We start from the raw sequence: 26383 nt of genomic DNA on the forward strand, positions 1-26383 counted from the left end.
GGTTTAGGTATTTATGTAACATAATAATACTCAAGATTTTATTCCCGAAGAGGGGACGGTAAAATATTAAAAACATATTGGTGTGTAGTTGAATAGTCCATAACTGAGATTTTTAAAACGAAAGTTTATTTAATAATGTGAATTAATAAGACAGCTGTTATAAATATAAGTCAGTTTATTCTATAGGTAGTTAATATTAGTGAACGTAAAAATATATGCATATTTTTTTATAATATTTACATTTTCTGTATATTATGCATGACTGCATGAAGTACCTACATGTAGGTACCTGCTATAATATAGTCAAGTAGTGTTATATTTTTAATTTGTTTGCAATAATGTACCTATATTTTAAATAAAACCAATAAAGTAAGATGTGTTACGATGCATCAAAATTTGAAATAAAGAATTAACTATTTCCAAACTGCTTAAAAAATCTCTGGTATACGTTACTGGGTAGTTATAGGTATACCTATATGTTTCAGATTCTGAGCGGAACTATGAATGTATTGATTTTACAATGGTTTGTGTTTTTAAATTTTTTTTTTTGTGTCAATCGTCACCGTTTGTTAGGTGTTTCAGCATTCAGAAGATACCTAAACTGGAACATTAAATTTAAACCTATTAAATTTAAGGTTCCAGTTGTATTCAAAAGCGCCGGGAAAACTAAAAAAAATTGTTGATTATTTTGAGTTAGAAATTCATAAAAAAATTTACTTTTATATCTATATTTGAAAATGTAATGCAAAACTCCTAATAATATGTTTGTCTTACTGAATTTTAGATTCTGAGCGGAGCTATGAATATATTAATTTTACAATGATGTGTTTTTTATTTTTATTTTTGTGTTTGTCACCAACGTTTGGGGTAATAAAACTGATTCAATTTTCTTCAACAGTATCTTGTTCGATGGGAAAGTGAATCTAATTGGTGCATTCAGGAGGTCAATATGTAAAATTCTCAATAGTTGCTGGGAAACACAAAACAAAAATTAAGGAAAAACAGTAATTTTTACACAAAATCGGTTTTCGACAAAAAATGTTTTGGGTTTTTGGTGTAACTCTAAAACAAATGACCTAAATACACGCAATTTTCATTGGCTGCTTATATTCGCATTTTCTATAGGTACCTGAAAAAATTTTCAAAATATTTTGACTCATATTTTGAGCTGTTTGCGGACATTTTCAATTTTTTAGTTTTTTTTTCATAAATGTCGATACAATTTATTTTGTTGAGTCAAAAAGCCTGAAAATGTAATACAAGGTTTCTGATATATTGCAACAAGAGCAGTTGAAAAATTTTAAAAATACATAGGCACGCATTTTTTTTTTAAGTATTTAAAATTTAAATGTTGACATAATGTATCAAATTTAAAATTAAAAAATGTTCAACTTTTATAGCTAAGGATTGAAAATTTAAAACAAGGTTCCACGTAAATAAGTAAATAAATAAATTTATTTATTCACAATGATATCATCAAATATAGTTTGATTCAAATGTGATGGTACAATTAAAATGTATTGTACCCAGCACACGCGTATTCCCATCTTAGACAGTATATTTAACACCAATTGTATGGGACCACTGGGAACTGTTTAACAAAATTAATTAGATAGATTATATTAACAAATAAAAATATTATATATTGTTTATAATAGTTGTATCAGTACAGATTCAATGTAATAAATAAATAAATAAATAAATAAATAAATAAATAAATAAAAACAATAATTATTATAAAACTAATTTTAAGATGAATAAATTATTATTTGACATAATGCTTTAATAAATGTCTTTATAGTATTAAATTGTTTCATTTAAGGATTCATTTTCGTTGACCAACGAAACTATGGAGGAATTAGGTTTTATAGTTTCTTCTTCATATTCATCATCGCCTTCTAATAATAAATCTTCGGACACCGTCGAAGGCGTGGTTGTTGTTGACTTAAGTAGCATTAAGCTAGGCTTAGGAGGTACTAACCCGACAATTTCAACCTATAAGAAAAATAGTATAAGGTAAAACATTTATAAAACAATTTATAACGTAAAATATTTTTAATTACATGTAATTGTTTTACTTAAATAGGATTGAAATAACATTTAAACTTTTCAATAAATCATAAGAGAACTATTTTGTAATTCTCCCTTGGAAAAATTACACGAACTTATAATTTAATGAATATTTATCATGTATGGGTGAACTTGTACAAGGATAGTTTCATTAAGGATACCAATATAAAATATTAATGACATCCAACATATAATGTTTATTGTTTAGAATGGAACGAATAATTTGCAGTTCTCATTTACCGATACCGAATGATAATTTTACTAACTATTTTTTTTTTTTTTTACTGTATCTATTTATTAAAATGTATTTTATCATATATACGACGATTTACAGTACAAACATGAATTATTTATGCCTAGTATAATAGCATATATGTACATTTATATGCTGAAATAACATTGAAACTTTATTTAGTTTCAATTTTGAGAATTTTTAATTTTGCCTTCTCCCCCCTAAAGTTGTACGTAACCCACTCATGTTTACATACATATATTAATATATGTCCATTTTATTTTACCTTGTAGGTACCTATAGGTCGATAAGTTAGTTCCTTTCTATAGAAATTACCTTTTTTTTATCTACTTCACAATTTCGTCCAATGTATCCATCAACGCAAAGACATCTATAATTTCCATCTTCTTCTGGGAGACTTACACACGTGGCTCCGTTTTGGCATGTGACATTGTTAGTTTCACAGTATTTAAGTTCTAAAACAAATATAAGATAGTTACTCTTAATCCTGAAAATGGAATTAATTTATTTGTTATTTGTGTTTACAAGTATCTACCTTGGTCGCAGAGCATACCACCCCAGCCGGGCTTACAATTACATTCCCATGGACGGTTACATGTTCCATGAACACAGCCTGGGTATGCGAAACATTGAGTACAGTTCTTACCCCACCAGCCTACCTTGCACCTAATATGGTCATTGAATTATTGTTTTTATTTTTAGTGTACACACCAGCTCAGGTAATTAATATTGGTCATAACTCATTTATACATATTACATACCTGCATTCGTTTGGTTTACGACAATATCCTCGGTCTCGATGACAACCTTCGGAGCATACGGCTGTAACAAAATGTCTTTAATTTATAAGAAACCGTTGTAATGTTATACACATTTTACTTACGTATCTGACATAAAATTCCTTGCCATCCCTTTTCACATTTACATTCTAATGGTTTAGAGCATGTCCCGTGCATACATCCTGGTAATGGTTGACATTCTTTACAGAGATCACCAGTCCAACCTAGACGACATCTGTATCATTTCAATAGACATGATAATATAAAAAAAAACATGTATTAGTGCATCGTGTTTGTATTAAAATAAATTACCAACTAACTTTTGTCAGAGTATTTTCGAGAAATATAAAAATAAAAATTTGAATAATTTTAACTTTTAAGCATTATACATTATTTATAATACAACTCCATATCATAATTTAAAATTTGTATAGTTTTGACTTGAAAATATTTATAATTATGCAACTTGAATAATTTTATTTTTCAAATAAACATATTGTAAATTATAAATGTATAAAAACTAAAAAGTATATGTTAATTCGTGAACTTACAAATTACATAAAAAGTACCTATTTATGCATTATACTTTTTAAATTCTTTTTTCTCCCATTATGTTAGTAAATACATTTAAACCACAGGAAATTATTTTTCTTTAAATACTATTTTTTAAGTTTTCATTGATTCAACCAAAAACAATTCATTTAATATTCAATTACAACTTATAAGTAATATACTTAAAAGTTTAAACAAATTAGTCATATATCTCTAAATTTGATAGTTAATAAATGGTTTGGATATACAACACAGAGACAAAAACAATTACACAAAGTAAATTAAACTTACTTGCATTCTCCTGGCCAGTCACAATACCCTTTACTTGGATGACAGTCTTCGTGGCATACCGCTATTAGTACGTTGCGCATAAATAAAACATGTAAATTATTTAGATAATTTTAATGCACCGTGCACAATCTTCAAAACTTTCAATAAAAAATCATCATTACGTTCTGAACAGAATATGCCGTCCCAGCCTTCTAAGCACTTGCATTCGAAACTATTGTTGCAGTAACCATGTTGGCAGCCGGGCAGTGCTATACACTTGTTGCACATTTCACCGTAAAAACCTAAAAGAATAATATCAAAGCGATTGGTCTTTATATACTATTCGATACAACACCATGATTTCCGTTATCCGTCACTCGACACTCACCCAACTTGCAACGGCATTCGGATGGCCGTTTGCAATAACCTTGAATTGGGTCACAGCCTTTTTTGCAAATTGGCACATCGCAAAGGTCACCTATCCACCCCGGTAGGCATTTCATATCACCATTGTCATCACAAACGTAATGACTTGATTCATTCTGTGTCGCTGGAGCCTCGCAAGCCTATATTGAGAAATTTAGGTAGGTACATCGTACATGTCATGTAAAACAATACAACACCGATAAAATATATCAAAAGACATTATTCTTGAACGTATAGTTATAGTTATAGTTATAGTTATAGTTAATAGAGTATCAAATTCTAAATAACTAATTAAATACACGTCATGTATTTTATTGCAATTTAACTTTCTTATTTGTTATTATTATATTACTATTATTTTAAAAATCGCTACCGAGTACCGACGATCGTCTACACCACTGATTTATATTTCTATGAAAATAGTCATCTCACCTACGCTGTATTACTTCCTTCTGAATACAGCGACAGAGCTTGCTACCAATGATGGTTTAACGTCTTATAGGTGGTAAAAACTGTGTCTGACAGTAAAGTATACTTATACAGTTCTATAAATACTTTGACTTAATAGAATCAATTATTTTTATAAATTATAACACTTTTAATGGCAAGCGATCTAGATACCTAATAATAAAAATATATAGTTGTCAGCTTTTATATTTATTTGTGGTAAATTTATAATAATAAATAAGTCTGATAATGATAGATTTAAAAATATTTTGTTATCAGTTATAAATATGTATTTAAAACGTTGGGTAGGATAGTTTTTGTAAGAAATTGTAAATCAAATTGTTTAATCCATAAATATTTGTTTTTTAAGGCCAAACTGTTATATGAAGAATTCAAAAACATTTTTAATCGACAGTAAATAAATGATACTTATGCAAAGTAGATATAACTGTAATATAAACACTCGTAGATGCGCAGACGCGCAGTTATAAAGTATAATATACACATATAATAAATAATTGTACATGTTAGTATTCTTCCACTGATTACTGGTTTCAATTCTCAACTAGTATATTTAAAAAGAGTTGTCCATCAAGTTTCTACTACACATATAAGCTGTTTGGTTATAATAACTAATAGGTAATTGAGACAAAAATATTTATACGATTTTATTAATTTCTAGTTTCTATACATTTAATAAAAATATCGGCATACCGCTATAAGAGTATATGATTTTTTTTAGACCATTTGTTTTAAGATGAAAATTCAACCTTTAATAGTTTTTGTACCACATTTAGGAAATATAATTTATCATATTCTATAATAATTTTTGAAAAAAATATTTGCAAGTATATTATTAACAAAAACTATATTATACAGATGTTATCTCTTATAATGGTGTTATAATTAATTACAAAAATGTTTTAATATTGAATAGTCTACAAGTTTTAATAATTTTGTTAGCTTATTGTATGTAGGCTATCAGTTTTACCGTTGCGCATAACTTGAGCGTTTTAGAACATACCTATGTATAACTTGTATGATACACAAATCGACACTTCGGCTAACACATCCTTGTTTATATAGTGGGTCACTAGGCTACCAGATCTGATCACGGACTTAACTAGTGTCGTATACAAAAACGTGACCGATGATAATCATAATTAGAAAGTCAGCATAAACTATAAACCACAAAAACCCTTATTGTTTCATTTAAAATATAATTGTTTTTCGTTAAAATAAATCCAACAAAAATATTGAAATTATCAACTCACCAATACTGAACAAAAATGTAATAAACAAGCAAAAAAATGATATCATTACTCACTAGTCCATGATTTATATTTTTAATTTGTGGTAAATAACACAAAACAATATAACTATGATTTGATATGTTATTTAAGTTATAAAAAGTTAGCATTTTTATAATACTTCTTAAATTATAATAATATTGTTTACCTGTTTTTTCCATTTTGGGATATTTTTGGATGCGGCTAAAATCCTTGGGACTCCAAAAGTACACAAAGTAAAAAGTACGGCTAGGGTACGTCTATCGGTCATGTTGACCAAACGACGTCGTATCAATGCTTTCACCAGGACTACACTGACTCATCTGAACATCCGAACCAGCCACTTCCCATTTCTTTTTATAATTAGCATAAAAACGTGAGCTATATTTTCTTAGGTGCTCTCTAGTACTACCGTAATAGCGGGGAGACTACAAAAACTTCCGAGAATTCGTATACAATTAAAAAAATAATAAATATATCATATTATTGGATCGAAAGTAATAAAATAATTTATAAATTAAATTAAAACCTGTAACTATCTCATATAGAATGTGTATTATCTCTTATATTTTATAAAATAATATAAATTTAAAGTAGATTTCTAATATTACAATAAAACACAACACATTTTCAACAATAATTGATGATTCACATAAGAATAAATGATTGAAATCGTTTTCAAATTAAAAATGTAATATATTTTATTTATTATTTCTAAATAGGTATAAATAAAAACTACCAACTATATAGAATGTATTATATATTTCTTATGGCATTTGAGCAGCATGTATTTATTGGTACTTATAAAATAAGTACGAGTATGTTTGTTCTGTTTGGTATAACTTAGTCAGAAACTCATAAATGTACCAATATATTTAAAAAATTTAAATGTGTATCATTTCAAAACTATTAATTTATGATTTAAACGATAAAAGAATCAACATTGCAAAGACCCGTTTAAGAACTAAAGTCGTTATTCTTGGTTTTAATATATAATTTCGTCCATATTTTAACTTAAAATGTCTGTAAAATTATATATTTTTTAGATTTTTGGTACAGTATGGACTATTTATGAGAATTTCTGTTTTAAAGACATATTTAATATTTCTAAACTGCTATTATTTCTACTTTTATTTAATTTCCACTAACAAGATAACTTATGAGTTTTGTGGAACGTTATATTATATTTTCAAGTTTTCTAACCAAGCAAAGAATTTTTTATCGACAATAGCTTAAAAAAAACTAATAAAAGTCGAAATTTTTTATGTCTAAAAATAGCTCTAAGAAAGTCGCGAAATTTCAAAAAATTCAAAAATAAATTGCTAAAATAAACATTCAGTAATATATTCCTGAATATACGGTAATTTTTTTAGAGTTACACTAAGAAACAAAATCAATTTTTTCGAAAACTGGTTTTGTATAAAAATATTTCAAATTTTTATAAAATCAACAATACTCTTGCCATATTGGTTATTGACTGCAGTATATAATAACGATGCCCCATATAATCGAAATGTCAACAAACAGGCGATGGGACTACTATACAGAATTAATTTAAGATATTCCACATGACCAAACCTATAATAGAGAACAAGAGAAACCTAAAACGAGTAAGACTAAGTATTTCCATAAAATATATGTTCGTATTTAAAAAAAAAACAATTGTTGATATAACTTTTTTTAGATTCTAAGTGGAACGATGAATGCATAGACCTTATACTTAGTATAAGGTCTATGGATGAATGTATTGATTTTATAATGATGTGTGTTTTTTTTTAATTTTTCAATTTTTTTTTTGTCCGTCATCACATTTAGGACAGTAAAAGTGCTTGGATTTTCTTCAACAGTATCTTTTCTGATAGGAAAGTGAATCTAGTTGGTACTTTGGGGGGTCAAAAGTATAATTTTTCCAGTAGTTTTCAAAAGCGCCGTGAAAACAAAAGAAAAATTAAGGAAAAACGGGAATTTTTACGCAAAATCGATTTTTCATAAAATCGACTTTGGTTTTTAGTGTAACTTTAAAACAAATTACCGTAAGTACATGAAATTTTTACTGGTTGTTTATATTTCGATTTTATTAGTTTTTTTTTCTATAAATGCCAATAAAACTTTATTTGTATAATAAAAATACTTGACAATTTAATACAAGGTTCCTACTATATTGTTATAATGACATTTGAAAAATATTAAAAATCCTTAGTCATAGATTTTTTTTATAAGTATTTAAGGTTCAAAAATTGACAAAATATGGAAAAATCACGAAAATCAGCAAATTATTTTGAGTTGGGAATTCGTAAAATGTTTTCTTTTTAAATCTAAGATTTTAAAAATGTAATACAACTCATACAAGATTCCCTATAAGATTCTCTACCTTTGTCAAAAAAAAAAAAATGTCTTTAAGAAAGTCAAATTAACTTTTTATGAACGTTTGAAATTCAAATTTTTACAACATTGGATATTCACTCGATTTCTCATGTAGCGATTTTCTTATTTTGTTGTAATTCAAAAACTGTAGATACATGAAAATTTCACTGAATGTTTATTTTATCAATTCTTATACTTGATAAAATTTTCAAAATATTTTGACTTATTTTGTATATATATTTCAATTTTTTTTTTTTTTTTTTTAGTTCTATGAATATCAATAAAGTTTTATCTCTTGGGCCAAAAAGTGTAAAATGTAATACAAGGCTCTTGATATATTGTTACAATAGCAGTTGAAAAATATTAAAAATACATAGGCACAATTTTTATAAGCATTTAAAGATCGAATTTCGACAAAATTTATTAAATTTAAAATTGAATAATTATTTTGTAGTTAAAAATTGTATAAAATGTTCAATTTTTATATCTAAGGATTAAAAATTTAAAACAAGATTCCACGTAAGTAGTTAATTCTGTTACCAAAAAATCTAAATAATACATAATCACAGTTTATTTTTATAGTTATTTTAAGTTCAAATTTGGACGAAATTACATATTAAAAAACCTAGAATAACAATTTTAGTTATTTTGTTGTGGTTGTAATATTATTCGTGGGTATTTAAAACTTCTGAAGTATACTATTATATATCTATGATAGTTTGTTGTTGATGTATAACGTGTTATAAGTACCAATTGGAAATTGTGATATGATTAATTTGGAATTTATTATAGGTCAATTTTTTTTTAATACCATAGATATAATATGTCTTATACCTAGACTGACGTACCGTCTCCGCTCAGAATCCTATTTCTTATACAATGATATTATATCATTGAATTCAAATTTAATACCATTCATTAAACAGTGACCCACTTGTAACCTACTGTACAGCAGAGCGACATCCACTCGCCCACCTTTATTAAATTTAAAACTTAATTTGGTTTAAAGATTATAAATATATTCGTTAAAAAAAATAACTTAAGTATTCCTAGGATTATAAAATCGATTTCGGTGGACATTTTTCGGACACTCGCGAAAAAGATTAACTTGGATGATATACAAATTACGCTACATCCACATACTCTCATAGATTTTTCTTATATATTTTTATTTTAAAACAAATTATGAGCATTTTAACATTGCGAGCAATTTACAATTTTGAAATGAACATAACTAGCTTTACAATTAAAATATAAAATTGTATGATAGATCATTTCACGTCATATTAAACATAACATAGTGGATTAACAGAAGTGGACAAAATGGAATATTCAAACGTACAATGTGCTGTTATGCGTTTGTAAGATGAAGACAATTCACGAGGGTGTAGCGTCCTCTAAAAATTCAATATAATATTTTAGATAGTGACTGTCTGCAGAAGTTTATATTATGATAAAACTAATATTCAAAAATATCTATTAATAGGAATTAGTCAATTAGAAAGTATAATTCTGAGATGGAAATCGAGAATATAAACAATATTTATATTTTAGTTTAGAACTTGATATTTTTAATGAGTATGATAGGTTTATCCTCATGACTACATGTCTACATAATATTATATTATAATATCTCCATAATAATTGTATGCAAAAATAGCCAATATTGGCAACACTAGATGAGCCGGCCGGTGAATAACGCCCCACTCCCTGAGGCCATTGACTTGAATTTCTACATCACCGTAATAATATCATAGAACCTATATAGTATAAAGTTTACTCCTTCAATTTGAGTCCTTCTATAATATACGGTAATGTATACACATATTTTTAACAGCCTATTTTTTTTATAATAAGGCGTTTGTGCTATATTTACACAATAACAAATAATAATAACTAAAACTTACGCAACATCTAGCTATGTATGTAAAATGTATTACAAATTACCATTACGACAGATCCGTGATTCAGAAATACTGATAGAATACCTATATCTAAATAGACCATGAAGTTCCGATGTATTATAATATTAGTATGGAGTATTGAAGTGTGAATGTAAGTATGTAACAGTATGTAATATGTATGTATGCATTATTATTATTATTATTATTATTATTATTATTATTATATTATATTATAGAGTTAATACAACAGCATTTGGTGTAGTATAAGTTGTCTAGTTAAAATTTGCTTAGGAGTTCAATAATTGACATCTAATTTTTACATACCTACCTACTACTCAAATGCATGTATAATTTGTACAATATACTATTATAACACACTAACATCATCGTCGTAACAGTATAGTACGTTGTAAAATGTTTTTATTATTATTTACAAATATTGTGGTTTTATAATCTAGAATTTTAGAATCAGTCTAAAATAAAAATTTTTAACAATGTTTGAACAAATTTATTGAATCACATTTATCTCTAGTGACTATGTATCATTGAATTATTATAAATTTATAAAATCGTAATAAAAATGAATATATCTAATAAAAAACTATTGGTTAGTTCTATTGACCTTTATAACTTTCAAACGTCGAATTATAATATTGTTATTACAATATATACATATTACATCATAATTGAATTACATACATAAACAATGCGATCCAGTTATTCAGAACAATGCCAATATTAAACATTATAGAGAATTGAAATGGAAACAGGCATACAAATATTTTATAAGGAGTTCAATTTTCAGTATAAAATAGTATAGTCCCTTTAGTCAATGATTCAATAATTCATTATAAAAGGCTAGGTACCAAATCTGTTTATCATCTATCGAAATTACTTAATAAGATACATGTAGGTACCTATAGCGTGATACATGAATACTATATTAAATTAAAAAATATAATATGCACAAATGTACAATATATATATGTACAACTCAAACGTATATTTTCATGTCTAAAAGGAGTAGTTAGGAGACACATTAATCATGGTTATGTAGGTAAATAGATAATCATAAATATTTAAACGACGACCATGAGATTTAATATATTTTATCATTTAATTTTATTTGGTTATTTCATATTTGTAACACTGACATTGTAGTTAACCAATAAAAATTAAAACTACTGTGCATGAATAAGAATAGATGTATAAATCATATGGTTTACACTTTACAGGGTGAATCACTCCCAAGCATGCATTTTTTTCTTCAATAATACTTAAACTTATATAGTAAAAAATTAAAATACAATAAAAAAAAAATACAATAATAAAAAAATCCATTTAAAGAATAAATATGTAATTGGTTCATTAATCGATACTTTTACAATTAAGTATGTTTTTATTTAAAAATTTTTTCTGTAAGTATACACGATAATTAGTCGAAGTAATGCTTCGATTTTCAACTAAAGTATCTTTTCTAGTAGAAAGTGCATCTAGTTAGTACTTTTAAGAGGTCAACAATTTCCAGTAGTTTTCAAAAGCACCAGGAAAACAAAAAATGAAGGAATACTGGAAATTATACACAAAATGTTAGATTTTTATTCCTTGGTTATACCCTGGTATGTGTTAGATTCTGAGCCGTGCGATGATTTAAGAACGTTTTTCGACATTGGATATTTACCCGTAAATTTCATGTAGCGGTTTACGATGTAATTAAAAAACTAATAATCATAGAAACTTAAAATTTTCATAAATGAAAACCCCACAAGGTTTCTCATAGATAAAACTATATAAGTAGTTCATAGCGTGTTACCAAAAAATATAAAATATATACTGTATTATTAACAATAAAATATATTAATTTAAATAGCAATAATGCCATACATTTTACTTAGTAATATAAAAGCGGTCTGCCCGTCTTCGCCCAAAATAATTTTTCGCATATAATAGTTTTATATTATTATTTATATTATTTTTATTCGACCGGCTCTTCATTTAACTAACCAAAAATAAAGTTCAAATGCTAGAAATTCCCTAATCCTTCACATCGTATTAAATAACCCATACATTTATCGATCCGCACAGAAAATAAATCTTAACTAAGGTAACTTTTACGTTTTAACTTTTGAGTGAACTGAGAATATGAGATACTCAGATACTGAGAAATCTATTGATTTTACAATCATGTATGTGTTTTTTTCTGTTAGTCTGTTTGGTATATAACTTTTTAAAGGAATCTTATAACCATAAACCTACAAAATTGCTTTTTTATCCTTTGAAAAATGTAATACATTAAGTAATATATTATAAATTATAATACATCATATAAATTATATATTATGCGAGAAATGTCAAAAATCATAAACTTTTTTTGATAGATAGTTCAATAACTTAAATAACAACAAACTATTTTAAAATTATTATTTTCATAATAGATTTGTGTATTAAGATTTGATATTTTGAGTCAAGGCCACTCACATATTTATTATAATATACTTACCTACCTACTTAATTATGCATTGAAGCTTTTAGTAAAGACTCTTAAATCTTTAATCGCTTTATTCGTTTTTAAGAGTTACTATTAATATCGTTCAATATAGTATCATAAAAATAATTGTAAATTCCATTCCAAACATTTTTTAGAATCAGTTGCGTATTGATATCGTGAACATTACTCCCACCCCTCCCACTATAACTATAATTGTTATTTAATATCTAATAATTGGAATGCAACGATGACGCGTAAGGGTTGACCCATCCGTCGCGCCCTAAAATTCTTTGTAGTTCTGACTCATAATAAACTCATTTGTATTTTAAAGCACCGGGAATAACCAAAAAAAAAAAAAATTAAGGAAAAATGGGAATTTTTTAGGCAAAACCGGTTTTTGACAAAATCGATTTTGATTTTTGGTGTACCTAATTTAAAAACAATTAACATAAAAAAATTAAATTTTCACTGAATATTTATATAAACAATTCTATAAACCATATTTTTACTCATGTTGAGCTATTGATAAACATATGAATGTTCAATTTTCAAGTTATAATAAAAATAGTGTCAATAAAAATTTTTCACTTAGTCAAAAAATTTTAAAACGTAATATAAGGTTCCTCATATGTTGTTGTTAGTGAAAATTAAAAATAAAGTTGAGCATAAGTCCACAATAATTTTTATGGTGGTCAAAATTTGTTAATTATTTTGAGTTAGAAATTCATAAAAAAAAAATTTTAAAATACCTCAAATAAACGTCTGAAATTATTAGACTGGACAAAATAAAAATAAAATTAATATATATATAACTAATTTTCAAGCCCCCCCCACTGAAAAATCCTGCGTATGCCACTGTATAAATATAATGTAAAATATCCTTGGCTGACAAACCGTCTCGTTTTTTTGTATTCAATGGTATTATATAATTGAATTCAAATTTAACACCATCCATTACAGCCCACTTGTAACCTACTGTAAGTACTGCAGAGAGACACCCACTTACAATATAACAATGATTCTCATAAATACCTATCTAGTTCATAGTGTAACAAAATAATATATAAATACACAATACAGTTCTATTTGTGATATTTTAAGTTCGAATTTGGACGAAATTATGTATAAAAACCAAAAATAACAATTTTAGTTATTTTTTAGTAATTTAAAAATAAAATTAATTACATTATTCACAATAATATCAACATATCATCAAACGTCATACTTAAGTACCTAATATTATAGGCTGACCGACAATTGTATACAATGATTTTATGTCATTGAATTCAAATTTAACACATCCATTACACTCATTACAGTGACTCTCTAGACACCTAGTTCAGGTACAACAGAGCGTTACCCACTTACCCGCTTTTTTTACTGTTCATATTAATAATTAATTGATTCAAAAAAATCGAACTTAAGAAGAATTGTCCATCTTTTGGTGGAAGCAGAAAAATAGTGTAAGTAGGTAGAAATTACACACAAAAAGTTACAAGATTAATTTGTTTGCATTACTTATGGTTCTATATCTGTTAGTTGTTGCGAAGTACCTATTATAGCTGTAAAGTTGTTCCAGGCTGGCGCTCTTGGTTTTAAAGTTCTGTCGACTGTCGTCACGTTTGTCCGGGCAACGCGATTGGCGAAACGGGGCACTGTATGACTGATTGTGCGCATTGAAAACATTCAACAATGATTATAAGATTGGATATCGATTGCTATTTGTCGTAGATATTAATTAAAACAGTAATAACGAATAATTATGAATAACGAAACATTAATAATATGTGTGGTACAAGTGAATTAGTGAAGTGATGTAAATATTATGCTATAATTGTATTTCCTTTTTTCGGCTGGGGCGACACGGTCTTATCCGGCCCGTGCTGGGTAACGGGTTGGCGACACTGACGCGTCGACGGTTCGTGACGGCGATCGCGAGTCTGCGCGCACGCCCCGCCGCTGCTGTCCGACGCCCTCCATTAGTTGAGTTTGTCGGCCGGCTGCGGACGCTACGGAGAGGTTTTTTGTGTGTGCTGTGTTGTGTTGTTTTTATTTTTTTTTCACTCTAGTGATGATGCTCTGATAATAATAAATTAGGCGAACGGCAACGCCCGGAAAAATTGTAATATTATTATTCGGCGATAGTATAATATTGTGTGTGTGATCTATAGAAGTATACTATATCCACCACCCCAAACACGGAATAATATTTGATCGTCCGCGGTTCGGCACCAGGTAAGCGAATTTTATTATTATGCATTTTTTATCTCAGTTTTCATCGTAATCGTCTTATGCCGGTCGATTTCATCAAATGTTATTTAATGTGAGATGTCCGTGCACACACTGGGCTTAACGGCGGTTATAATTATTGGCGAACTCGCCGCCGCTTAGTAGCCTTGACCAACATAACGATGTACATTACTACCTAATGTACTATTAAATTTTAACGTTTAATAATATGTATTATAATATTATCAGATCGGCGACAGCGATGACATTAGTTATGTAGTATTTACCACCCGTCGTCGTCACTGTCGCTGCGTCCGACACAGTAACCCGACACAGTTGAATTTGCACACTGAAACTCGTTTCCGCCTGCCATGCAAACGACGGCTTCTAAGGGGTAACGGAAACATTTCCGTCTGCAAAAGTTCAGAGAAGAGGGTAGGAGATGCACTAGTGCATGGATCGGTCATATTTTCTTCGCTAACCGTTTTTAACACCTACGTCTAAAATCACTTTTGCTCGCTTTTATCGTTTTGAGTACAATCGTCGAATCACTCGAAACTATTTATTTGTTGTACGTTGAAAGTACTTGTGACATTTATATGCCTGTACTGTACGTTTGCATACGTTAATCCGCCACCGCCAGTCCGGCCTAAAGTCGTTCATTGTTATCGCCAAACCGAAGACCAATTGTTGATAACGGTTACATCTTTTCGGAAAACACAAAGCAACTGAATTAATAGTGTGGTTTTCAGTGAAAACTTTTCATTTGTAAGAATTATAGATTTTATTAGGACCCGCACTACCCACGACGATAACGCCCGAACGAAAATCGTGTATCGATACTATTTTAGGATTGTGTTACACAATACGCATTTGATGGTTTCGCGAAAGTCGCCCCCCTCAATGGGCGTCAATCGTCTTCGGGCCGGTTCTCCTCGTTCAATTTAAATCGACCCACAGTGTTGTCCGATGATGTCTGTGCACATGCATTCCCTCCATGAATGAATTCCGTTTGTTTAACGTTTATTAAGTAGGTAATAAAACAGGCGTTTCCGTTTGGAATTGTATGTGTTACCGACTACTGTTAATTATTGTACGCTCTCAAGTTTTGCAAGGCTAGACGACAGTAGGTTTAATTTTAGGAGGAGCTTTTTCGAGATGTCTGTCATCGTACACAATCATAAAATATTATCATGGTAAAATGTATGTAAATAAAATATGTTAATGAATATATAAACTAAAAACTATATTATATTTTAATTTAATTATAAACAGTTCTCATAATCTCATTCATAAAGCCAATTCATTTTATTTGTTATCATTCATTAAATATTTAATCGTTAATGTTTTATCGTGTTTACATTCAATTGATTGCAATTGGACTCAAGAATATTATTAGATAGTAATTTAGATAAGTTTTTCAAAAAAGTGTACTATATAGATAATTAATTTTCCACTTGTTATTGCAATTTATATTATAATATTACCAAATATAATTTCAAATTAATAATAATTTATTATTTTTTAAAATATTGTTACGTACCTATCAGCGAGTATGAATAATAAATGTATAAGTACCTACCTAACTGTTTTAAATTAATATTAACGATGATGATATTCAAATGAGAGACGTATTTAGGTATAATATAAGCGGAAATCACTACTTTCTGCCAAGTTAAAAAAACTAAGTAATGCCAATTCCTCTGCAATCAATTATTGTGTAATTATTTTGATTTAAACGTATAGGTACCTAGATAATGTTTAAAAATAGCAACATGTTAACTAATAATCGACCAAAGAGCATTTTTGAAAATGTAAAATAACAAAAATAAATAATGATAAATCAAAATTGTTAAACATTTTTGAAGACTTGAGGTTACCAAATTTCATATTTATTTTATTAAATACAATATTAAAATTAATATTTAGTAGGTATTTGGAAAAAAATCATCAATTGCATCAATAAATAAGAATTTATACCTTTTGTAATATATCTAGTAATAGGTAATGGTTGACATATTTAGTAATTATAATAAAGTAGCAGGTACCTTTGAATTTATTTTTGCTAATAAACGATGGAGCAATATAAACTATTGTAAATTGTTCAAGCAAAAGAAATAAAAGATTTAAAGGAAGTTAACAACGTCTATATTGTAATGTAAGTAGATACAAAAATCAATCAGGCGGATAGGTAGGTTTGAAGACAATTGTCTACCTACTAAAAATGTATTCCTAGGTTTTTCTTAATATTTTAAAACATACAATAATACGAAAATCCTACATTGAAATTAAGCTTGTCGTAACATGGGTACATATCATAATTTAAATTATTTAAAATAGCCTTACTCGGTTGATGAGGAAAAAGTTAACTTCAACTGAGGTCTGAGTTATTTTATTACTCATAGACTCATTCGATTCAAACTGCGGAACTGAAATTGTAAACACTGTAAATGCCAAACTTAATTAGGTCCTACTATTTTCATTTTTTGATTTACGAACATTAATTTAAAAATATTATAGGTACTGCTTGGTAGTATTTTCTTTACGTTTAAAAAACCATTGTAAGTATTTGGAATATATTATTTGCGATGATGACATCATATGTTACTGGTGGGTCATCGGTTAATGTAGTCATCTTGACGAGATTCCGCCTCCGCCTACTGAATACTTCCTCGATACTACAGTCTACAGCACGCCAAAAACATATTCCTACGTGTTCAAATATTTAATATTTACTAGATATTTTACTGTTCTCCATACAGTAATTGTATGACATTGATGTTAAAATGTACATTATCTACTTAACAATAATAATTTATGATTAATTGAATTTGAATATATAATCAACATAGGATATTAAGTTTTGACATTTTGCTGAGTTAAATTAGGTACATTTGGCATTTTTACACGGCAGTAGTGTTGACAAACCACATTTTGGCTCAAAGCCAACGTTTCGGAAACTTACTGAAATTTTAACAGAAAACTAAAAACTTGTATTAGTAATTTAGGCCAAATAGGTAATAGACAAAATAAAAAAAGACCAGACAGGTAATACCTACCTAGCCTTGTAAATACTTATTTAAAATTATATCATTAATTAATTATTTTATTCAAAATAAACGATAACGATAAATATAATTTGCACGTCTCAAGTATTAGTCATTAATATGTTGCGCCCACTCGACTTTTCTATCCATTTAATATCTTATGAGTTTCTAGCGACTAGTTGTAGCCATCGCTATCATCTCTAATCCAGCGACATAAATACCTGCACAATTCAAATTTAAAAATATGTAAGCCATCTATTTATTTTACCAATACAGATCAATATATTCCTTACATGTCACTTAAATTTCAATTTTATTAATCACTGCTATCTTATTTGTTTTATTAATCGATAGTTATTTCAATTTTAAATATTTAAAAACATTTGGAACAATCACTTGTTGGTTTTGATTTGAGCTTCTTCTAGATATTGAAATACAAAGTATTAGCGTGGGGACAAAATGTAAGTGTTCGTTTAATGAGCTAACCCCCTTATTAGTACCTAAATAAATAAGTTGATCAATTGGTAATTTAAATTTATTTCGGGATTTATTTTTAACTTAAACCAGGTACAATTAGGTATAATTAAATGCAATAAATGTGAAACATGTTCTAATTAAAATATATTTTAAATGTTTACCTTTAATCAATGTCTTGATATTTTTATACAACCTGATGATACAAATAACATAATCAGTTAGTCTATTATAATATTGTCAGCTTTTAATTAAAAACATTCGATTTTAGGTAGGTATACGTACAATTTTCAATCGATAAACAAAACATTTCTCGTATGTTACCGTTATTACAACTAACGTTTACCAAATTACGTTTAACATTTAAAACAAACCTTATTAAAGTACTTATATTTTAAAATATCAAGTAGGTACATAATATATTTTGTTGACTGCGTACAACATGCCTCATCATATCGTACAGGCGCCACAAGGGCTATAAAACCAACCCGGTATCAATCAATGCGACGCGGTACAACACTAGGGGTGAAGGTTTGCATAGTGTCTCCAACCTCTACAAACGATGTCGCGTCATTGTAACCTATAAGTATGCGTGTGTTAAATCCGAATTACACACTATTCACTCTTTTTTAGGCCACTGTTTATGCAACTGATCGAACAGCTGATACCAACTGAACAGATCGAATCCTGCCAGTGGCCTAATTTTTAATCATTTATATTAACTACCTAACACTCATCTATTATTTATTCTATTTAGTTTAAAATTAAATACTTATATACCATATTGGTACCTATTAGTAAAATACTCAATAAATAATATACCCAAATAAATAAAAACTTCAGAATATTATAATTATATAATTTTAGTTAAATGTAGTAATTATTAATGATTATTATGATACATTATATAGTTAGGTACTTTAATAACTATTGCCTACTGAACAGATTTGACCTACCTATAGATACTACAGGTGAATTATATTTAATTGTTTTTCTAAATTGAATCTTATTTTACTCAGGTTTAAACTTAAGTTTATACTTATATTTATGAGTATTAAAATATTAAAACAAATTAATGGCTATTATGAACTCGACAATAAAATAAATTAGGTAATATACATACTAAAATATAGGTACTAATAAAAAAATTAAAAACTATACTTTAAAATATGTACCTACCGATACTGTATCTAACTTTTATTATCAATGATCCTAATATTTTGTAACTATTTTCAGTTATTTTATTTTAAAAACAGAATGTTGTTTCTAAATATCACCAAATATACTGATAAGCTCAGACTTTGTTGAAAATAATTAGTTTTTAGACATTACAATGATCGGCTTGTTCAGTTATACTTTTGAGGTAGGTACACATGGCACAGTATTTGTATACCTTACCAAGGTAGCTAGTAGGTACCTAATAAATACGCTGAAGTTGTTGGAAAGTGGAAACTGCAGTTAATTTAGTTAATTTATAAGATATTTTGGTTGAGTATAAATAACCAGTGAATGTAGGTACTTTTTATTACGACGTAAGAAAATCAAATTATTAGCTATAGCTAATAATTGCATTTTGTAATGATAATGTTATAATAGTATTAAAATAACGTTATACTAATATTATTCGTTATTATAATGTTATAATAATATTATTAAACAAAAAATTGCTGTCTGGGATGTACTGTTTTAGTATCGCAGCTAACAGGCGTTTAGGATTTAGGTATAATATGTCATAACTGCATCACAATCATAGAACTTACATCAATATACTATCTAGGTATATCACCTTATTATTTGTCATAAATTATGAACAAAATATACCTATATAGTTATTATTTCATTAAATTCCCTCAATAGACATAAATATATAATATGCTTGTAATCTTTTTGTTCTTATCTTTAATTATGTTTTTCTAACCTAACTCAGGACTTTTAACGAAGTATACCATTCCTTCATATTATCCCAAACTATATAGGTACCTACTACCTACTATAATAGTTATTACCCTGGTTATAACTTATAAATTATAATATAATAACTCCTCGGCATAATGCTTAAAATTTGCTATGTCGCGCGTGGGACTGGGAGAGAAAACAAAATTCGCTGACTCCCCTTTAATTAAAATAGACACCAATTTGATGTCAACTCCACAGTCCAATATAATTGGAACGACCATAAAAATGTTAAAAATGCGATTATGATCGAAATAGTTTTCCATACACCCAAATGAGATTTTTTCTGGCATGATTTATTACATTTTCCGAACACTGCAGTGGTTATCTTAAATTCAGCTTTGTATATTACCTATAACCTTATAGCTTTGTACTTGAGCACATATTTTTTTTCCGCTAAAATACGATTTTTCAAAATATATTCGACGGGAACATTCTTTGTTGTTTGAAAGATCATTAAAAATATTTAAACTAAAAAAATGTTAGGTATTTTAAATAATTAAGATTTTATTTTGATTGGTTAATAAGTACAACCAAAAAAAATTATTTTTTGTGTTCTTCATAGTAAATTACCAAATAAATGATTAAAAAATCTATTGTATTGAATTATAAGTGTGTATAGCCGCATAGGTACTATTATATCAAATTCAAAATAAAATTAACAATAATCTTAGGCTCGGTACCTCGGTTTATAATATTATTTTTAATTTACTTATAAGTGGGCTTATAAGTTATAACTTATAACTATGGCAAGTATCAGCTACTATAATTAATATTTCCAAAATATAGTTTACATCGTTGCATTTGATAAGTTTAAATAAGTAGGTACATTGGTTACTTATGTATAATTAAGTCTAAGCAAATACCTACCAACAATTAAAATTAGAAAAATCAATGTGAAAAGTTCATAGTTTAACAATTAACATTTTTAGGCTGAAAGTCCAACGTTAAATTACCAATAAAATAATTACCTATCATTTATAAGTAATAAACTAATAACGTTTCAAAAAATATATTGTACAATATAAAATATCATATTTAAAAATTATTATTATTATTTATTATTACTGTTTTATTAAAAAAAAATAAGAATTATTAGTATTTTTGTATTATGATTTATTGACTTTTACTTAGGTACCTATATTTTATGATAAATGCACAATAGGTACATATTATATTATTATTTAATAGTTCTTAAAGCATATATTATACCGTGTTTACACTTTACAACTTGTAACCTAAGTTAACCTTTCTCGATTATATTTAAAAAAAAATTTGGAATCTTAATCTTTATTTTATTTACATAAGAGGTCAAACAGCAGATTACATCCTCTTTACTCATATTTTTTTTCATAAATTAATTGCTTAAAACATCTAATTTTGAATATTTATAACATTAGTATTTTAAATGTTTTTATTAAATAATCTTTATTGTTCTATTTTTTTAAAAAATATTTTGTATAATATGTTTCATCCAAAGCATATTATGTTAATGAAGTTAGTACCTACCTATACTTAAATATTTTCGTACAATATAATTTTATATTTAACATTTATTTATGAAATGTATACCTATTACCTGTATACCCAGTATTAATTTGTATATGAACTAAAATAAAATAAAATAAATTAATAAATTTAATAACAGTAGGATAAATAAAAAATATTAAAATTTCTACAAACTGATTAAGTCGGTAGGGGTTCAACTTTTATGCCTTTTGTTGCAAATGGTCGTTGTATCTTTGGTACAGTTTTTAATTTTAACGTTATACTTCTTCGACAATCGACAAATACAATAACAAATGTTAATTAAATTAATTTTTCGTGATAGTTTTTGACCTGAATAGTGTTTCATCCTATATCACATTCTGATATACATTATCTGCTTAGAGTAAAATTGTTTTTATTGATTGCGTCCAAAACTATGAAAAAAAAGTTTGGTGTATCCGCTTTTATATTAATGGAACTGATAAAAAAAATATTTTGGTGTCTTAAGATTTTGAACAATATATAGAAACGTATGCATGAAACATTAGCATACCTATAATATTCCTATTGATTTTAGATAATTGACGTACATTAAGTTACACAAATGTAGCTAGATTTGTTTATAATGATTTTATTACCATAGTACTATACTATAAATAACATATCAAACTGTTAGTAATAAAGTTACAAAAATCACAACTTAATTGGGTTCGAGGATTCAATGAACCATTGATAAATTATTTATATTAAGAAATTTAACGTAACATAAATATGATATGTTTTATTAATGAGTAATGACTATAATAATAATGAGATAAATTATATCGAAATTGTTTTCATTATTTTTTCAACACCTATATCATTCTGGTCTCCAACTATATTATTACTTTTTGTTTCTTTAACCTTTCGGTTTCAGTATTTTGTATATTCTGTTTCTAAAGTAGGTAATATTTTAATTATAAGTAACCAGCTGGGTATTTATTTAAATACAATGTTTGTACAATTTGTCAATTAAACATGTACCTACCCATTGATATTTTATAGATTACCGGTTAAGATGAATTTCGCAGAACTGATCTTAGCATAGTCATAGTCATAGTCTTCTACTGTTATAACTCGGCGCAACTGGTTTCGACTTTTACTTCTTTATCAGGTTCTTGTCTTCTCAATACGATACGAAGCCGTCCAACTAACAATATATTCTTTAGCGGTAATTATTCTACTAATTCTAGTGACTAGTAGCTTTTAAACCTACTGCGCGATACTATACAATTTAAGCGATGGAGTTTTTGACACTGGTGTTGTGTGTATTGTGTATGATGTATAATATGCATAATATATTGTTTTTAGTTATTATATTTTATACCGATGCATCGGTGAATTTGATGCACGCCCTTTTTAAAAATAGGAGGAATTGTTGAAATGTTTGGCAAAAATTAGTTAAAATACTAGTCTGTGTGATAAATGTAGACGAGTAGTCCTATAGTTGGTTTTATAACCGAGTTAACCGGAATTGTCGCTTTGCCAAACATGGTGGAAGTAGATCCTAATGTTATTCTCGTTGCATTCCTCCCCCGTATAAAGGCGCTTAAAGTTTTTTTTTATTCGTCAGGGCCCAGCGTTGTCGGATTTTTCGTGTGAACGGGAAATTATTATTATTCTAAAAAACTCTGTACCCCCACACATTAGAAACGCCGGTGCTCATTTTTAGGATATTATAAACAAACCGTTGCCGCCACCGTATATTATGTATAATGTATACGTACCGCTATAGAGTTGGGCCGCCATTAACCGCTTGCACGGAATTCTGTGCGTGTGTAAAATCGATAAGTAACGCCGCCGTCTCTCCGAGGCCAGTGGTTTCCAAAACGGAAACGAAAAACCACCGCTTTTGTTCGGTGCGTGTTAGATGGCGTCAAAAAACAAATCAAAAAAATAATAACGAAAAATGTGTCACGGTGGTTGAACTTGGAGGCCGATTAGGTATGTGTATATTATATTATTATGGTTTGGGCTGTAGAAAATAATGTAGGCAGATATAATACAATTATTATTATTATTATTATTATCATCATTATTACGACTTGTATTATAACTTATAACGATTATATTATTATAATAATATCCGATGACAACCACCGCGGTGTACATAACGCGTGTTTTAGAGAAAAAGTGAGAGGAGGGTCACCTCTGCCGGTCACTGTATTGTGAACGTGCTCGTATATACAGTGTGTTTTAGTTGAACGACCTGTACTCGCGTTGCGTTGCTTTATTTCACGCGTGACATTGTTCTGTCGGTACCGTTACTGACGCTGTGTACGCGTGGTTCGTGATGTCGGGCGGGAAATGGACCTAGGCGGCGGGGATGATGACGATAGCGCAGTAATTAGACGCACGTAATTTTGTTTGTTTAGAAAGGAAAAAGGAGGACTCTTGTTCAATATCATATATTCATATATGCTATATTATGTCTCTTTGGTGGCACTCGACTGATTTTTCACCAATGAAAATTGTATTTTTTAGCAGAATAATGTTGGAGAAAATTAAAACCCAACAAATTATAAGCCTAGTGTTCATCGAATAACAAGTACGGTACAATTACTGCACTCTCAACGGTGAGTAGTTTACCATAATGTAGACGGTCAACACTTCGTATTTTAATTCAGTTATACTTATTACAAGAATATTTTACCCCAAGACGATTTAGGACTCGAGAATTTGGTTTTTTTTATTACTCGTGACATTATCAACGCATTATACTACTATAATAATTATAGATATCGTGATTAAACGAATTTTATAACACGTATTGTTTTTATTATTTTATGTTTTTATTATCTACTCACTCAGGAATTTTTTACGACACGCCATACGCAGCAATTAACCAAAGATGACCGAATTTTCCTCTTTACCCAGCCTAATCTCTAACAAAACCAAAACGTAACTGATTATTTTGTGCGACCCGCATTATCATAATTTATGGGTGTTTATTTCGCAGCATGAATCAAATATTGGGGATTATAAATGTCTGTATACATTCTGATTAAACTTTCAGTTTCTATTTTCCATGTTGGTTTTTTATTTAAAACTTAAAAGTTAAAAGTATTTTCTTATAGAAAGTAGTGGTGTGAACGAGTTCGTATTATCAGTATATACAAAAACCAACAATATAATAATATTATTATATATTTTATGCATTAAAATGGATTATATACGGCTGCGCGTTATTTGGGTGTGGCGCCTAAATGAAGAACGGCGTTTTCCTTGACAGGTCACCACAGGGTCTTGCCCTGGATAAATAAATTGTAAATTTACGGTGTTTGACCCGTTTCTGAACACGGACCGCATTCGGCCGAATTCTTATTCTCTGTGATGCGTCGGCGGCGACGTTATTAAACGTAGCACAACCACAGTATAAAGAGTCATACTCTAAGACCATGATCTTTATATTGTGGCACAACCGTGTGTGGTGCATCTTATATATTTTATTATCTTATATCTTATAGGAATATTACAATATTGTTATCTTATAACCGTGTAACAAGGGTAGGTATCAGTAAACGGTTTGCATACATATTTCATTTTTTTAACGCTTGCGTATGGCGTATCATCTCGTTATTGTGTTATTTATTTCCATATAGTACGCTTTACGGCTTATTCACCTGTATTGGACTTCGTGCGTTTCCGATTAAACAACGGTTTACTCAATTTTATTTTGTATACTGGTACACTATATAATATGTATATATATTATATTTACCAATGTCAAATTGTACATTGTTATTGAACATATTATTATAAAATTGTATACATTCGGACCGTAATAGCGCTATAACGATAATCGCATTGACAGCGTGTGGTTCAACGATGGTTACGATGTAAGTTTTAAAACATCGATGGGACCACGGGAGTGTATAATTAACAATAAACAATACGCCAGACGTATTAAGTACACATTTTACAACTAGCTCGATCAATTTGCACACATAACTGGTTTCTAAACAATGACGTGTATACCTATAGTGATTATATTTTTATATTCGTTCGAAATATCTTTGCAAAATGGATTTAAGTGCATGTGCATTGTGCAGGCAATGAATCATATTTTGCTGCATATTATATAAAATATAATAATAATGACTCCAAACTTTCTTGTGCCATCATATTTTAATAGTGTAATAATATTATTATAATACTATTGAACTATAATTTCGATTACATGTTAGCTAAATGCTCTAATATTTGCCTATAATATATAATAGTATAACTATTTTCTTAGCTGAACACTTTTTAACTGTTAATGGTATAGTTTTTTCACGCCAAAGATCAAGCGGCTATTTTTTTTCACTT

The 26383-nt window shown here is 28.2% G+C and overlaps 2 protein-coding genes across 6 annotated transcripts in view; one reads left to right on the forward strand and one right to left on the reverse strand.

The window, feature by feature from the left end:
• Positions 1-1482: 1482 nt before the first annotated feature.
• LOC100163792 (delta-like protein A) lies at positions 1483-14588 on the reverse strand. Of its 2 annotated transcripts, none has more exons than XM_029488050.1 (9): positions 14396-14588; positions 4313-4490; positions 4107-4226; positions 3946-4006; positions 3207-3337; positions 3085-3145; positions 2859-2989; positions 2639-2778; positions 1483-1995 (listed from the first exon to the last, which is right to left on the reverse strand). In XM_029488050.1, the coding sequence occupies exons 2-9, from the start codon at positions 4425-4427 to the stop codon at positions 1804-1806; spliced, it is 951 nt and encodes a 316-aa protein (XP_029343910.1). In that variant the 5' UTR covers positions 4428-4490; positions 14396-14588; the 3' UTR covers positions 1483-1803. The 2 variants fall into 2 exon arrangements, with proteins under 2 accessions (XP_029343910.1, XP_001951809.1); XM_001951774.5 differs by lacking the exon at positions 14396-14588 and adding an exon at positions 6256-6450.
• Positions 14589-14808: 220 nt separating this feature from the next.
• Positions 14809-26383, forward strand: part of LOC100160368 (spectrin beta chain) — a 28678-nt gene continuing 17103 nt past the window's right edge. For all 4 annotated transcript variants that reach the window (XM_008191528.3, XM_003240825.4, XM_008191527.3 and 1 more), the window contains exon 1: positions 14809-15077. The gene's annotated coding sequence lies outside the window, so the exon portion shown is untranslated. The remainder of the gene's footprint in view (positions 15078-26383) is intronic.

Source organism: Acyrthosiphon pisum, chromosome A1 (genome assembly GCF_005508785.2).
Source record: "Acyrthosiphon pisum isolate AL4f chromosome A1, pea_aphid_22Mar2018_4r6ur, whole genome shotgun sequence".
Classification (NCBI taxonomy): Eukaryota; Metazoa; Arthropoda; class Insecta; order Hemiptera; family Aphididae; genus Acyrthosiphon; species Acyrthosiphon pisum.